General features: G+C 42.3%; 1 protein-coding gene across 1 annotated transcript in view; it reads right to left on the reverse strand.

Moving 5' to 3' along the window:
- LOC118788886 (transmembrane protein FAM155A-like) overlaps positions 1–13,816 on the reverse strand; it is a 136,698-nt gene extending 122,882 nt beyond the window's left edge. Inside the window, exon 1 of the mRNA XM_036545073.1 lies at positions 12,570–13,816. Within this exon, the coding sequence (XP_036400966.1) occupies positions 12,570–13,292 (723 nt within the window). The 5' untranslated portion in view covers positions 13,293–13,816. The remainder of the gene's footprint in view (positions 1–12,569) is intronic.
- Between the last annotated feature and the right edge of the window lie 2,841 nt (positions 13,817–16,657).

Genomic DNA, 16,657 nt, shown 5'->3' on the forward strand with positions numbered 1-16,657 from the left:
TATGAAGGCCTACCAGGATTGTGGTTACATGATCACTCATGGGCGACATAAACTCTTTCTGTTTGTGGACTATTCCAATCTCACTTCACTTGATTTTGGATCAAGAATGCAAGAGGAAAAGATCTAAGTGACTTTGAAAGAGGGTTCATTGTTGGGGCACGGTTGGCAGGAGCTTCAGTCACAAAGACTGCTCAACTGGCTAGTGTTTCAATAGGAACAGTGACTAAAGTGACGTCTGCATTTAGATCTATGGGAAAGACATCAGTAAATAGGGTCAGAAATTGTAGTCAACAGCACACATTCGATGACCGTGATGCTCATGCATTAGAGCGATATGTAAGGAAAAACAGAAGAGCAACTCTTCCTCAGGTGACTGAGAATGTCAATGCAGGAGGTGATTAGACTGTGTCAGCAAAAACAGTCCGTTGACAATTACATAGAGAGGGATATTACAGTAGGGCTGCAGTTTAGAAACCCCTCATTACAAAGACAAATGCACATTTGAGAGTTTAGTGGTGCAAAAACTATAGGTACTGGCCTACAGAGATGTGGAAGAAAAGTGATATGATCAGATGAGTCAGCCTTTACCATATTCTCGATAATTGGGCAAGTGCATGTGTGACATACACAAAGAGAATGGTACAGGCCTGAATGCTTGACCCCTACAGTGAGGGGGCCCAGTGGCTCTGTTATGCTGTGGGGGGCACTTTGCTGGCATGTTTTGGGTCCACTTGTCCCCTTAGAGGGAAGGGTCACTGCAAGTCAATACAAAGTTGTTCGGAGTGATTACCTTTATCCTATGATGAAACATTTCTATCCTGATGGGAGTGGTCTCTTCCAGGATGACAATGCCCCCATCCATAGGGCACAAGGGGTCACTAAATGAGTATGAAATGAGTATGAAAATGATGTGAATCATCTGCTATGGCCTTCGCAGTCACCAGATCTCAACCCAATTGAACACCTATGAGAGATTTTGGACCAACGTGTTAGACAGCGCTCTCCACCACCATCATCAAAACACCAAATGAGGGAATATCTTTTGAAAGAATAGTGTTCCATCCCTCCAGTAGAGTTCCAGAGACTTGTAGAATCTATGCCAAGGCGCATTGAAGCTGTTCTGGTGGCTCGTGGTGGCCCAACACCTTACTAAGACACTTTATGTTGGTTTTTCCTTTAACCTGTCACCCATCTGTGTACTGTTTATATGTAGCTCAGCAGTCACAGCTGCACAGCTGCCCTGTGTGAATTGCTTTCATGACTTATGGGAATGCCTCCAATATTAATCAGTATATGGACAGTCTTAACTTTTTGACACTAAATATGTGTGGACTAAACTCTCCAATAGACAGAAGAAACAAAAAATACAGGACAAGATGTCCTGACAAGATAGTCCCTTGTGTCAATGGGTGGTGAGCACTTGCCTGAGACTGCCTTGGTGTTGGGAGTGGCACAAGGTTAACACGCAGGGGTTTTCAAGTGGGCACCCTCCTTCCTCAATGTTTCATTAGTTAGCCCACTATGTTTCTAGAGGTCCTGACGATGACTTCTGGCATCCCAGAGTCATCCCCATTGTGTTTCCCTTGATGTTACAGTATCTTGGGGCCCACGAGAGGTCTTTCCACTTGATCCAAATAACAAAAAATAATCAATGTCTAGAACTACCTTGCCACAGAAATATATTTTGTCTGAGACACACCTTAAAATGGTTGACCTTCAAAAGAAATATTATAAGACTATTGCAAGCTTTTGTGTCTCCAACAAAATGTAAGAGATATTGATTGTTGTTAAATAAAGGCTAAATTTAAATCTGCATATGAGTGTGTTGGGGGGGTGGGGAGGGGGGGTTAGGAAGGAAGATATTGTTAGGTTCTCGTCCCAATCAATGGAACAAAATCCTCTGTGTTTCAGTTGAGGATCTTTAAATTATTGGATTTCGCAATGCATCTTGGGATGAGATTTCAACCTTTGATCCAGACAAAGATTTTTAAATCTTGTATTGCTGTGTTCTCACTGGTGATCTTCACAGGTGTGTGAATGTGTATGCATGATGTGTAAATATAATGTTTTGTTTCTGTGTAGTGAGATGCAGACTTCCCCCTGCCTGCCTTGATCCAAGTGAATTTGTATGGCTATGTTACATGAAACCATTAAAACAGGGTAAGGAGGTGTTAGAAACAGGGGTGGTGTTAAAAAGACAGGTGGTGTTAGAAGCACTTTATCTATCGGATACATAACACACACAGAGGGTGTTTGTGCCTTTATATGACTGCTGGCTATACCCTTTTTTGGAATGAATGTGTACACGTAACCGTGTAGTGTAATGGTTAGGATAACACCCCAGTGACCAGAAGGTTACAGACCCAAATTTCCAGGTGGGTAACTCTATCATATCCCCAATGCAAGGTACCTAATATAAACTCCTCCATTAAACATCCACCTGCACAAATGAATAATACCACAACCATAAGATCAGGGAATTCATAAGTATTTAAGTAAATAAGACAACAAAAATGCATGTTTATGCATACTTACTGTCTCACTGCACTTTTTCTCTATTTCCCTCAGTGCTGGTGCATTTGCTCCCATGCTCTCAAGTAAGCGATAGCAGTATTTCACTGGCCAGGCAAATAACGTCTGTTTGAATTACTGACAGTTTTATATCAGGGCTCCTTATGTCATGAGCAGCCGAGTGAAATGATAGTGTCTCTAATGAGAGACACACAGCACTATCTGCTCCTGCAAAAAAACAGCCTCTTTACATAAATACAAGTGCTAATGCTTCTGGGTATTGCACATCACACCCATGCCATATCCTTTTCAGTTAGGCTTCTTTTTTCAAAGTGCTTGTACTCTGAGAAATGGTGAAAGATCCCTCTAAATATCTCTGGTGAATGTGTTTTTAATGCAAGGGTACTCTTTTCGCTAAAACACGGGTAAAATGGTTTTCTAATGCATTCATGAAAGGCCATTGCTGTTTATCCTTTTATTAATTTTCCTTAGCAAATATTCTTACCCAAGGACAGTACATACATTCATACATCCAGACATACAGACATACATACAAATGAACGTACTATAAATGTACTTACACGCATACACACACACACACACACACACACACACACACACACACACTTACATATACACATACACACACAAAGGAAGAGGAATCATTTTGGCAAAGTGCACTGACCAACCTCTGCCCAACATGATAACAAAGGAATATTAAGGTTAATGGCTTGAAGACAATTAGGGAAGCAGTTTCCCTGATGGCACTGAAATAAGCTTATAGCTTCAAATCACCCTCTCCTAAGTGAAACATATGCTTAGCCCTAGAAACAGGTCTAAATGTTTGCATGGCAGATTATGAAAACACAAGAAGAGAGAAAGGCCGAGAGGGAGGATGGTTGGCAGAATTTTAGTGCAGCATGGCTCCCGTCTCTCTCATTTGTGGTGAAAGATTTAGCAGTTAAACAGTCATAATGGTGTTATTGCAAGCTGCTTCCTTAATCCCATCTCTCACTGTAATCCGTTTGTAAGGTGGGCCAGAGGACGCCACGGAAACAATGAGGAGTGCGGTGCACTGTCAACAAGAAGCACTTGTGCGTCTGGCAGCCCCATGAGAAACAAGTAGTGGCCTTTCATGCAATGTGGAGTTCTCCCTCTCTGTTCCAGCAAAGCAGCAGTCCTCTCTTTGTTTGCACACAGAAAAATCAACATTGTTCTAATTGAATTTGACTGTATCTCACTTAGGAGAGGGCTGTGTGCTGTGTTCACCAGAGACTGTCAAACACATCCTGGCCCAGGATGATGAATCAGGAAGCCCAAGAGAACTGTGTGTGTGTGTGTGTGTTTGTGTGTGTGTTTGTTTCTGTGAGGGCAGAACAGGCGGGAATGTGTTGATAGATGGAGGCCAATAATCAAATCTAATCTTGGATCAGTTTCATCTTTTTGCACGAAGCAGTTGGGGTTAAGAATACAGATGGGGCAGTTTAATTCTAGACCAGTATTCAGGAGAATTTTGTATCTGGAGCTGCCTCAGCACACATTCAGCACAAGCCAGTCTTGGAATCACCAAACTGAAAATTCCACAGAAAGGAAAAGCAAGCCCATCTGAACCTCTGATCCAATGACACTCAACCACTGACATCAGAGGCCATTCTCATTGGATTAAATATACAGTGCATGGACTGCATTATGAATTTAGCCTATTTCTATAAAAAGGATAGATAAGTCAGGTTGTTTTAATAAGATGTGACTGACTAGACAAAAAGACAACAATGAAGTGAAGGGAAGTAAAAGAAGGGAAGGTGAGCAAAGCTAGCTCCAGGAAGAAAAAACAGTCAGGTTATATACTGGATTTTAGGTAGAAAAAAACTCATAATTTATTTATGGTATGATATCAATGAGCTGTGCTGGTAGGGCGTATAAATATGTTCCTTTCCATGAATCTCTTAAAATACACACAGCCCACATTACAGCAAAATTATCAAGAGCATATCTCGGTTTGCATATTCATGGTATGGTCCTAATTCTCTCACAGATAATCCCACCTAAAGCTCACAGCAGTGGGTTGAAGTGACAGGCTTTAGACTCTGAGGTGTGAGAATTATTTGACAAACATACAAATGCCAGGAAAAAATGAATAATTTTAATTGTCACCAAGTAAAAAAAGTGGCTCAGCATTGTGTTTAATGCATTATTCTCATTTTAACCACCTTATTTTTTCATTGAGTTTGGTTATATCATTTTTTTTGGTTGTTGTTTGTTTTTTGGTTTTGCATCTTCCTTTCTCATTTCAGTCCTTTTTACTGCTGTACATTTGCGGGACCTTTGATGTTTGGATGTTTGGAGTTTGGTAAGATCAATCCTTTCTATCTTCCAGTGTCAGGGCTCAGGCAGGGACTCAAGCGCAGACAGCGGAATAGGGTGCACAAAGCGATGTTTAATAAAGCCAACACGGGGAATCCAGAAAACGTAGTCAAAACAGGCGAAGTCGGAAAACCAGAAAAACACGGCTAACAATACCAAAAATCGGATCCAAAAAATGTAGTCAAGAAAACGGGCAAGAGTTCAGATAAACAGCAAGCAGGCAGGCAGGCAGGCAGGCAGGCAGGCAGGCAGAACAGGAACAGGAACAGGAACAGGAACAGGAACAGGAACAGGAACAGGAACAGGAACAGGAACAGGAACAGGAACAGGAACAGGAACAAACGGCTTGTAGCGACACAGACGAACTGAGACGAACTCGCGATGAGACAAGAAACAAACAAGGAATATATAGGGCAAGGCAGATGACAAGATGGGGTTCAGGTGTGCAGGTAGGCGGGTGGAGCCAGTCAGATGACCAGGTGGGCGGAGACAGGGCGGAGAGCAGGGCAGGGCTGGAACACAGGGAAAAACAAAAGCACATGGACAGGGAAAACAACAACAAAAACAAAAACAAACCCGGCTAGGGAGCCGCAGTCCTGACATCCAGTTGGTTTTCCTGTTTGAACTTGCTATATGGATACTTCTCGTGTTTACAGAATTACCTTTTTTGTGTGCCTATTTTGGGCTCTAGCTTAAGGTTAAGAATTTTCATTTTTTCAGGAGGAGAGGACTTCTTACTGTCATTGATTGAGGTGTATATACAGTATTTATCTAATAAATGTCTATTTGTATATTTTGGTGAAAGCATTCATGGTCACTACCTGATATCCACTCCCTCCCTTTGTTTTCTATTAATGAAATTAGACAGGGATTTAATCAACCGTTATAACTTCAGGTGGCACTATGCCGGGAGGCTTCAGACTGAACCCTACTACACTAGAGTATAGTACAGTATACAGCATGGCTGGTGAGCTGTTGTAAACTTGAATATTTAACCTTAGTTATTTTATAAATTTCCAGTTAAATAAGTACACATTATCCCATTATCACATTGTATCATTGGTGTACATGCACTCTCCTCTTCCTACTACAATGTTCGACGGCCGTGGTTTGCATCTTGCTGTTTTCCATGTCCTCCTCTCTCCTGAATATTTACAGCTGCTTAACTTCATGCATCTATATATTCAATTGTAAAAATATTTACATGATATTAATATGAATATTGGACTAGTTCCCCACCTCCCACAAAGGGCTACAAAATACAGGAAAAAAATATAGGATTCAGTTGCTGATGGTGCACAAGGAACGCATTGTGCCATGAAAATGAGCATTGTCTGTATAATAATTCTGTGGCAGTATAGTTCTGTGAGCAGCACTCAAAATGGCCTAGGTCTGTGGCAGCAACACCAGTAATGGTATTACACTTGGTCCTAGCAATGGCAATCATAATAATCACAGAAATAATAGCACATGTCAAAGCAGAAATTATATCCTTCTCAGCTCTCCCTGCTTTGACAGTGTGTGCTACAATGGAAGCTGCCCCCACTGCAACTCTGCACGTTCATTATTTAGCCCCCCCCCCAACATTATCAGGGTTTGCACATTAACACCTCCCAGCCTTGACATTCTGCTTCATACCTAAAAGTGCTGGATTTAATAGACCTAAAAATTGATCTGCCAGTCTGCCGGTGACAGTCTCCCAGTGATTACCTACTCCCCCTGGTTAATCACAGCTGTGGCTATCTCCCACGGCAGTTATCTCCCACAGTTGTGGTTACAGGGACCTGCAGTTGGTAAATGACTGCTGTTTGACTTGCAAGCTGTTAAGCATATCATCAAGTTCTCTCTGTAAAGAGTGGCCCTGATGCCAAGCTGGAATCGGGGCCCTCTGTGACCGCAGCCAGCTGGTCAAGTCAACAGGTGCGACCTGCCTTTCACCACAGGTTTGAACAATTACAAGTTGATTCTGGAAATCTCATCCTGCTCTGTTATGCTTTTAATGGGTCCTTGCATGCTGACACAGGGAGAGCAGGTTTCATCTGAACATTGGGAGGCACACTGCTCTTACTACTGATGTAAATTCTCAATTACAGTGGCATGTAATTGCACTCTCTCAACATTGAGGGGGTCATGTCCCCCCTCCACCCCCAACACTTTTTCCCATTCATTGAGACCATATGCAAGACCTGAATCACATCTCTTAGTTTGGGGGGCCCAGTCGGATGCCATCTCAAAGAGATACTGACTAAAGGACAGATGACATGATACTCTTAATAAATCACCTGGAATGAGAGGATCACTAATGTATTTAAAATGAAAAATTACAACACTACTCTGTACTCACCATGACACCTCAGTAAGACTCATGAGGTAATTACATTTCATTAGGCCCAGACACTGCATAGAGTTGTATGCTTTATTTCAAACATACTAATTCTCTATAGCCTCAGCAAAGTGATTTACTGAAATTCAAGTTATACAAAATATACTTCCTGCGGGGTAGAGATGGGGGATCACATGGCTGTGCTTGCTACCCTTTACCCAGACAATAACCAGTTCTAAATAGCTCCAGGGTTCATGGAAGTTAAACCAGTAATGGTGACATGAACTGGCCTTTTTTCCCTCCAGGTCATTTGGAGCACTTGCCAGGCAGTGTCTTCCAGTGTACCATCAGATGCTTGTACAGAAGTTAAGAAGTGAGCGAGCAGGGTGCATTGACTGAGAGGATTTGGAGACCCATTGGGCTGAGAGGGATTTAGCCGCCACCTGCTGTTCCTCGTGTGAAAGCCCTCGTGAGTGGCCTGGCTGGAAGTGGACTCCCAATACCACAGCTGGCTGCGGGCTCAGGCCTACACTGAATATCAGCCATGCTCGTTCACCTGCATCACCACAGTGAGGTCACAGAGTCCCCAGCGTGGCTGGGAATGGGATGTAGCACACACCCATTATTGTTTTATTAATAGATGTAGGCTGTGTGTGGGAAAAGGCTACAGAGAAGAAATGGTTTTCATCACACTATATTTTTCTAGGTTTGAGTGTGAAACAATATGCAGGGATGAGTGCTACAGAGTGGCACAGACATGTGGACATTTATCCCAACTTCTGGTAAAAATGCAGAGGGAATAACATGCATTCCCAGACATTGTACTGCTTGTCTGCTTTATCTCCGGTACTGAAATATTGGGGATAGCAGTAATTAAAGACTAAATGACAGTGAGCTGAGTGAAGGAGGTGCTAATGAAGTAACAGCCTGGTACTTCCAGTGTGTTTGCACAGAGAGCAATGACAGGTTATACAGCATGTGCTGTGGAGAGGATTTAGTCTCATCAGGTTTCATTGCAAGGGAATTCCTGTGGGCCCCAGCCTTTCTGCCACTATGCATATTTAACACACCTTCTGTACTGCACAGCCAGTCAAGGCTCTGTTGCAAATTTGTGTGATACCCCAGCCACCTCTCTCTAAAAATGTCATCATGGCTCCTCTTCCATGTGTTCAATTGCTGTCAGCTCCTCAGATCCTGATTTTTATTTAATTATGAGGAGTGAAGACTTTGAACCCAAATCTTGAGTGTGCATTGCAGACACTGATTAGATGACAGCATGGAGTGTACATCCCTTTTTTCTTCCGTCCTCTAGATGTGACACACCTCAAAATACTGCAGAACCAGAGCAGTCATGTGACCTCATATCCTCTTAAACCAAATGCCTCCCATTGTTACCTTTGCACTACATCCCATCCCATTTTCATTTGCTAAAAACACAGGCATTTATGCTGACAAGCAATACAGCATCAAATAGGATTTATTCATGTCACATTCATCATCTTCATAGAAGTGAATTCATCTATTAAATCATCAGAACATAGATCAAGAAGAGAAAATGCAAATAGAGACCCTGGATATCATGCAGTTCTTCCAAAAAGAAAAACAAGATCAATACACAGGTACACAGAAATAGGATTGGCAACTAAAGTCCCAGGAATAGTCAATAATAGTGGTCTCTCCATAATCTGTATACCTGGGTTGGCCTGTCTGCAAACCTCCATTTTTTGTCTAACCCCAAACACCCCACATCCAACACAATCAGCATTGCATAGAATATATGTTATATAAACTCAGATCACTTTGCTAGGCTTGAAAAAAAGCCATTTTACCCATTCATTTGAGTAAAAATAAAAATTATTTGCCCAGATTCCCAGTACTTCCCCAGACTGAAAGGCATCCGGGGCATGCTATCCATTTATATGGTCACCACTCATGCCCCTGCCATCTTTGCTGACAAATGCCTATAATCCTACCTGGTACACACATTCATAATGCCCTAGTGATAATTTCAGCAATCAGCAACCAAAACTGTCCACTCTTCTCTTGAAATAGGAACACAACTATCCATATCTCTCCAGAATGGAGTGATATGGGGCAAAGGCGGATCAAATGCCTCACCCCCGAAAGCTCCCCTTGAGCTAGCAGAGGCCGGACCTGATCCCATGGACCTGGGTGGAGGCAGCCCTCAAGGTGAAATCACCTGGCACCCATCCACACCGGCCTCCTCCCATCACCCCCAGTCACCCAATGCTGCAGTGTGGGAGCCAGGGACATGCAACGTTTTGGCACAAAGTGTGTCATGCATGGATGACAGCTCCTGACACCTCTGAAGTCACTGAGGACAGTGTGGCGCTCCTCGTCGGATGAGGACCTGTGTTCGTCAAACTCCAGGATGTTGGTGCTCCATGCATCATCGCCAAAGACTCTCCTGTACACTCGAAATATCCCCCACTAGTGCCCTTCACACAATGTTCCACACAATGTTCCAAAAATATCACCTGCAGACAAATTTCTAAACTCTAGCTTTACCTGAAAATCACTCTCATTCAGGTGTGCCTTGTGCTCTCTGATGGAGGATTTTTTGTTGAAAAAAAACCAGTGTTTTTAGCTTGTCACAAAAAGACAGGGATTAAGTGAAGCCATGCTATCTGGGATATTAAGATTCTAAAAACAGACAAATAAAGTGGTCTGGAATTGTTTAAAAAATCTTGGTTTTAAAGCTCCTGCTGTTTAATCCTTGTGCAAAAACTTAAATAGATAGTACACCAAATATGTGCAACACAACCTGCCACAGATAAGATCAACTGCTCCCAAGCAAACATATGATTTGGATACAAGGAACACTCCGCATCACACCTGCAATGTGTGATTTAGAGACTGAGATGAAATTTTGACTTGCAAAGACTTTGGACTGTCAGGTAAACACTGAGAGATACAGCAGGCTAGACATTGAACTTAATATTGTATCCTAAAAAGGCTGAGACCCCATCTCCTCTTCAAGCAAAATAATACCAAGTGAACTGCTTGCACCGGCCAACTGCTTACCTTCAAGCCTTCAGCATTACCAAGGCACGGTGTCCCTATATCTCCTCAATGACCCAGACAAATAAAACACAACCTCTCTGTTACACCTGCTTATAACTGAATTCATCCTTTGACATGTGGCCCTCACCCTTCTACAGCTGTGTACAAAAGTGATTAAGAAGAAATTATAAACAGGGATATGCTGTACAATTATGGCTTTATGATTATGTATTATTTGTATATGCATTATTATACATGTATTATTATTACTAATGTTAATATTACTGGAGATATTGGGGTTATTTATGCCAAACTCAGTGCTGCCACAGTACATCTCAGCTTACTAAAATGAAGCTTACTTAATGTTAGAGTACTTGCTCAGCAGATTTTCTTATATCTTATTTATCCACAGAATCCATTTTTGAAGCTCTGCATCTCATGAAGTAATTAAATACTGAGGTATACCATGCTATGCAGGTTGTGCACCTTGTGTTGTTTGTCTTGTGGAAGTACAGCTCATATGATCCTACTGGGTCTAAAACCTAGATCCGTCCAAAATGGTTACCAGCACTCTGCAACCATTGCTCTGTGTGCACCCTGCTAACTCCCCATTATGGTCCTTCACAGGTCTGTGTGATCCTGTACCAGAACACATTCAGCAGAACGTACCTTTCTTTGGTCAGGACAATGCTCATCCACCTCTATTGATCCACACCTAGCAATCAGGCTGAACCAGGCAGTGCTGTGTGTTACTTGCAGTATGACTCAATGCAGCAGTAACATCAATTTCAAGAAGACAACTGACTGTCCAGCCAACTTCCTGCTCTATTATGGTTATTACAGCAAGGAAATTCAAGTACTTTAGGGAGTTTACCATGTGTACGTAAATAGTGACTGTGCTAAAAGAACACCTGGACACCCGCCTTGGTCTATTTTAGTGTAAATAGCCTGTGTCGATCTATTTCCATTAAAACGAACATTACTGGGCATCGGTGCTGGTCAGAATGATAAGAGCTTTCCCAATATTAATGGGAGTTACAGTATGTATGTCATATGGAGGATTGTTTTGTCCATCGGTGCACGGCCTGTTTTCAGAACCACGGACAGCGCACAAATCGTCGACGCTGCCCGAATAAGCCGCACAGTGAATTGTTTTCATGTCTTTGCAAATGTGTCAAACCTGAAAACGTGCTGCATCGGTATAACTGCAAACCTCTGCATTTAATTCAAATAACAGCTTGTTGAAATTAAAGTGGTATGCATTCATGTCGTAATGTTAATATCTGTGTATTGTTCATTACATGCAAACTTTTAAATTGGGGGTCGGGCAAATGTGTGATTACGGTTTATTGCTACTCCCAAAAGGTGCATCGGCGACTGTAAAAGTAGGTCGCTGAGAGTTAATGCCATTCTCCCAGCAAACCGTTCTCTACATCCCTGACTTTCTCTCTAACAGCATAGCTCGACAAAGTGGGTTTTGATATCCACTGTGGTGTCGATTGCTATTAAAAAGACAAATGAGAAAAGACAAATGGCATCACAATTAATTATAAATGTGGAGAAATGAACAACGATAAAGCCTTAAAAGAGCTTTAAGCAGGAACATCACTACGTTATTAACATCATTGGAAATCTCACCGTAAAGCTGTGCTCTCTTCCTATCTCTGCAGCCATCGCCAAACACGTAGCGGACTGTTCAAGAGGCTGCGAAGTGTGGTTACATTACCATATACCAGAGTTTTCAGCGGGTTCAATGTCTCTTATGCAACTTATCACACCCCATCCCCCTCTTCCGATCACCTTGCAGATAAAACAACGAACTGTGGAAGTATCTGTTGAATACGTAAGTCCTTGGTACAGCTATGAGGAAATATACGTCCATAAATGACATACTAGTTAATGTCTACCTTGTTTCTTTTTGCAGCAAAAAATTCAAAGTCCAAATACCCATTAAACCAGAAAAAGAAAAGTAACGTGTTGTTCGGCCTTGCCATCTTTCTGTAATGTAGGAATTGCAGATCAAGTCGCACCTAAATATTGTGAGCATGAACCCCACAGTCTGATAATATATGTTTTTTTGTCACTGAAACATGGAGGGTGCACACGAACGCGTGAACGTGCACACACACTCACACGCGCGCGCGGGCGCAAAATTACATAAAATGCCAGTGACTAAACAAGAGCATCTAGTGCTGGGAACATAAAGTGTTTTTAAAGATACTTTTTGTTTGCGCAAGGCATCTACCTGTGATTAGCCTAATCAGTTACCATGACGACTGGCAAACCCAACTCCTGATATTTGTTCACCGAAAAAAGAGAGGAGGGAAAAATAAACCATTTGTCCTACCTTGCACTCTTCCATGCATGTCCTCACCGAATATACATCCGTTTCATATTTCTGAATCATAACCTCAAACTCTTCGTATCTCTCCTGAGCATGCTGGTCATAGCGTAGGTACGCTTGGACGCATTGGCTGCAACCTATTAGATTGCCAGTCATGATCATGTCAAGGCTGCAGTTCAAATTGTCCGGGCTCGACAACCCGTAAAACAAATCCAAAAGAGAATAGGAATTACAAAAGGAAAGATAAAAATCGCTCAAATTCAAATCTATCGACTGTGTCCCCTGCGTCTCGAAAAGGCCCCTACAAACAGGTTCAGTGTCGTCAAAAGTGTAGCAGTTTTTAGATAAACTATCGGGATGACAAGTTTCTAGTCGCCACAGACGTTTGGTAGAATTCCCTATAAAAATAGCATTTCCCTTTTTTCTGAGGCTGCTCTGTGATGAATGGGTGTTGGATGAAAGTATATGGTTTGCGGTTAGGTAATCGCCCATGTCCGTGAATGCTAACTTGTCCTGCCGTTTTTCTCGAGTCCGTGTCAATTTAGCTTCGGCACAGAACCACAAGTGATCAGATAGAAGAACGGTTAAAAACAAGAGGGATGCTAAGGACAGTCGCCATTTCTGGGCCCTTTCTGGATCTGTAAATGGCTTTTCGTTCTCTCGGGGTGCAAACCAAATGTTTAAGCCGTCATCTTGCTGCCGACACATCCAAGCACCCGTGGTCATATTTTGGGAAAGCGCAGCACTGGCCGACTCCACCGCGAGGGCTCCTTTGCCACAATATTCATTGACTTAGGGATTGTCTTGTGTTATTTTCCTCGTAAACGTTGGATTTGAAGTGATCCTAGCTTCTCCCGGCGATGATCTCCTATTCCCATTCAATTAGTGCATCCACAGAGATTAAGCCAAGCATTGTCATATCCGCGTTCTCCATGGCTCTCCGGAGGAAAAAAAAAACCTAGTTCTCTGTGACAACATGCATCTCTCTCTTTTTCTCTCACCAGGACTGAGCTTTCTCCCTTTCCCTAGACCAGCTATAGCAAACCTGCAACAAGCCGTCGATTCCGGAGTTCTGGTACAAAAAGCAATGTCTAATTGTTTTAGCCAGGTGATCTTCTCTTCCGTGTCAGGGCAGAATGCCTTGGATCTCTTCTTTTGATATCCACAGTCATCTTGGTCCTGTCTTAAGTTGCCGCCATGTTCGTCTTGAAACACTTTTTTGGGGAGCTGGGTCGTTTGCGTCATCTCCAGCGCTGAGATCGCTCCATCCTGGCGCAGTTGCAGATCTGCCTACAAGCAGTTGATACATATTAATACGCATGGGTAAATGAATTACCATACACTGACAAATCTAGTCCAGCGGACGTATGTTTGAATCGTTCAGCAAGATACCTGTTACTTGTTTTCTAGAAAGTATGTCAGTACTTTTGACATTGAGTGTCACTTCCAACGTTGTTCAGACAAAAGACAGCAGCAGAAAGACAACGCATCAATTCCATTCAAAGCAATGGTGCGACTGAAAATCCATTTCAGACATTTAATAACAAAACCTGTGATAGTTGTGAAATGAAATGTTGAGGTAACATTTTCAAGCATGAAATGTGCTTGTTGCATCCTAACACCCCCCCCCCCCCCCCCAAAAAAAAAAAAAAATGAAATCATGAAACCACCAGATTCTAATAAATACTCCTTAAATATAGCTTTTTGCTTAATGACATTTTAAATAGGATTGGGATATTTCTGGCGATCTGGATCCACAGCGCAATTATTTTATGCCACTGTTTATAAATCCGTGTTTCACAGAAGACTGGATTAAACGGCGCTGCGGCGAGGAAAGGCAGGAATAATAGCAAAATATTGCAAACCGTACTCGGCCTGCTCGAGTGCTCCGGCGCCGCTTCTCTGCCTTTTTGTGTTGCAGCCGACAGTGAATTTGTATGCAGAGGGACGCTTTGGCTATGACGAGAAATCTATGTTCTTAAATTACACACAAAAAACAGTTCGGCTTCAGGGCTGTGCACAGTGCTGAACGTTGTTAGCAAGCGAAAAAATGTGAGGTTTAGGCATGTTCATGTGAAATATGTGCATTTTCTGTAGCCATATGTGGGGCGTAATTGCCTTCTCAGCGTGACCTTTTTCTCCTCAGTTTTCCGCCAAACATGCTGGCCCGATGCGCAAGGCGTGTGGGCATAATTCTTCTCAATTTTGGAAAAGGTTACCGGCTAAGCGTCTTGAATGTTACAGTACAGGTCCACCGATGTTCGCGTCTGAATACATGTGCACTTCGATTGAATTCTGCATTTAAACATTGATCCTTACTTATTTAAAATCACCATGAAAATTGGTGTGGTGTCAGAAACGTAGGACTGCTTACTGGTCTTGTTTGTGGAAAATGATTTATATGTTTAAACAAAAATACACATAAGTTCAAAAGGGCTCTGACCTATTGTGAAGGAAGGTGAATGAAATAACTACTCGTGTTGCCTACATTCAGAATGTGAGTTTACTTCCTATATAAAATTGAACATTGTCAACAGATTCTTTTGAAAATGATGAGCGCTGACATCAGTCATGTTACTTGGAATGCAGATAGTCAAACCCATCAACCTGTTGAAAGCGAAATTGCTGTGATTGAAAAGTGAACATAAAACAAAGATGTCTAGACGTATTCGTCATAGATTACAACAGATCTCCCTTAAATAGCCTACCTGTGCCTGTACACTGAGCATACGGTGATGGCGTGTTTAAAGCAAGATCATTTGCCTAGTTCCAAATAATGCTTATTTGTCACGTCATAAACATACATGAAGTATAAGCTATGATCATAAAGTGATGTTGTACTGGATTTTCAGTGAGCCCAATCACTAAACACAAAAAGAGAAACTAATAGAAATATGAATATTTAATGCATACGTATGGATGAAGACAGAGATTAATTATTTGTTCAGTGTTTTCGTTATTGTGCGTTTGACGTAGTAGACTTAAGTGAAGAATGGGATGACAGAGTTTCTATCTGACTCATCTGCAGGTGAACTGATATTGGTGCATTACATCTCCACCACCATACTCACAGTGTCACTTAAACGTTGTCAGAGTAACCTTTTATTAGTTTTTGTATTACATTTAAATAACTGGTGGTGCGACTTCCAGTATTTGAAAGCTTTATTACTTGTACATTTTTCAAAATTCACATGACAATTTCACACACACACATAATCAAATGAAAAATATCTATCAGCAAAAAGTCGAAGACAGAATAGCACTTGCAGCAATGTTTGAACTATAAAAAAGAGAATGTAAAGTAAACTAGAAAAGTGCATTTCCTGAAGAAAATGCAGAGTGTGATTGCGACCCGGCAGCGAAAACGTGCTAACGTAAATGAGATGATCGCTAGGATGTGGCTAAGTGGTTCCTAGAGTGTTGCTAGGTGGATGCCAGGGCGTTACTAGGTGGTTGCTTGGCTGTTGCTACGTGGTTGCTAGGGCACTGCTAGATGGTTACTAAGGTATATGAGGTGGTTGCTAGGGTGTTGTTGGTTGGTTGCCAGGGTGTTGCTAAGTGGTTGCTAGGTGGTTGCTAAGGCATTGCTGGGTGGTTGCCAGGGTGTTGCTAAGTGGTTGCTAGGTGGTTGCTCGGCTAAACAACATGGTCGTTGGGGCATTATTAGGGTGTTGCTGGGTAGTTGCCAGGTTGTTGCTAAGTGGCTGCTACAATAAACAATATGGTCGCTGGGCGTGGCTAAGGCATTGCTGGGTGGTTGCCAAAGTGTTGCTGAGTGGTTGCTAGGTGGTTGCTAGGGTGTTGCTAGGCGGTTGCTAAGGTGTTGCTAAGTGGTTGCTAGGCAGTTGCTAGGGTAAACAATATGGTTGCTAGGGACACACCCTCCTTTGGTGAGTATTGGGTCACATGACCCAAAGCAGCATATCAGGTCCCATGGCTATTAGTCAAATGGTGACCGAGTGGTAAGACTTTGAAAAATGAACTTAAGTCAATGGGAGGATGGAGGGACAAATAAACGAGTAAAAGACGAGTGCGAGTCAGTCTGGCTTTCAATGAGTGTTGGATGGCATGACCTGAGCCAGCGTATGTGG

This window comes from Megalops cyprinoides, chromosome 14 (assembly GCF_013368585.1).
Source record: "Megalops cyprinoides isolate fMegCyp1 chromosome 14, fMegCyp1.pri, whole genome shotgun sequence".
NCBI lineage: Eukaryota > Metazoa > Chordata > Actinopteri > Elopiformes > Megalopidae > Megalops > Megalops cyprinoides.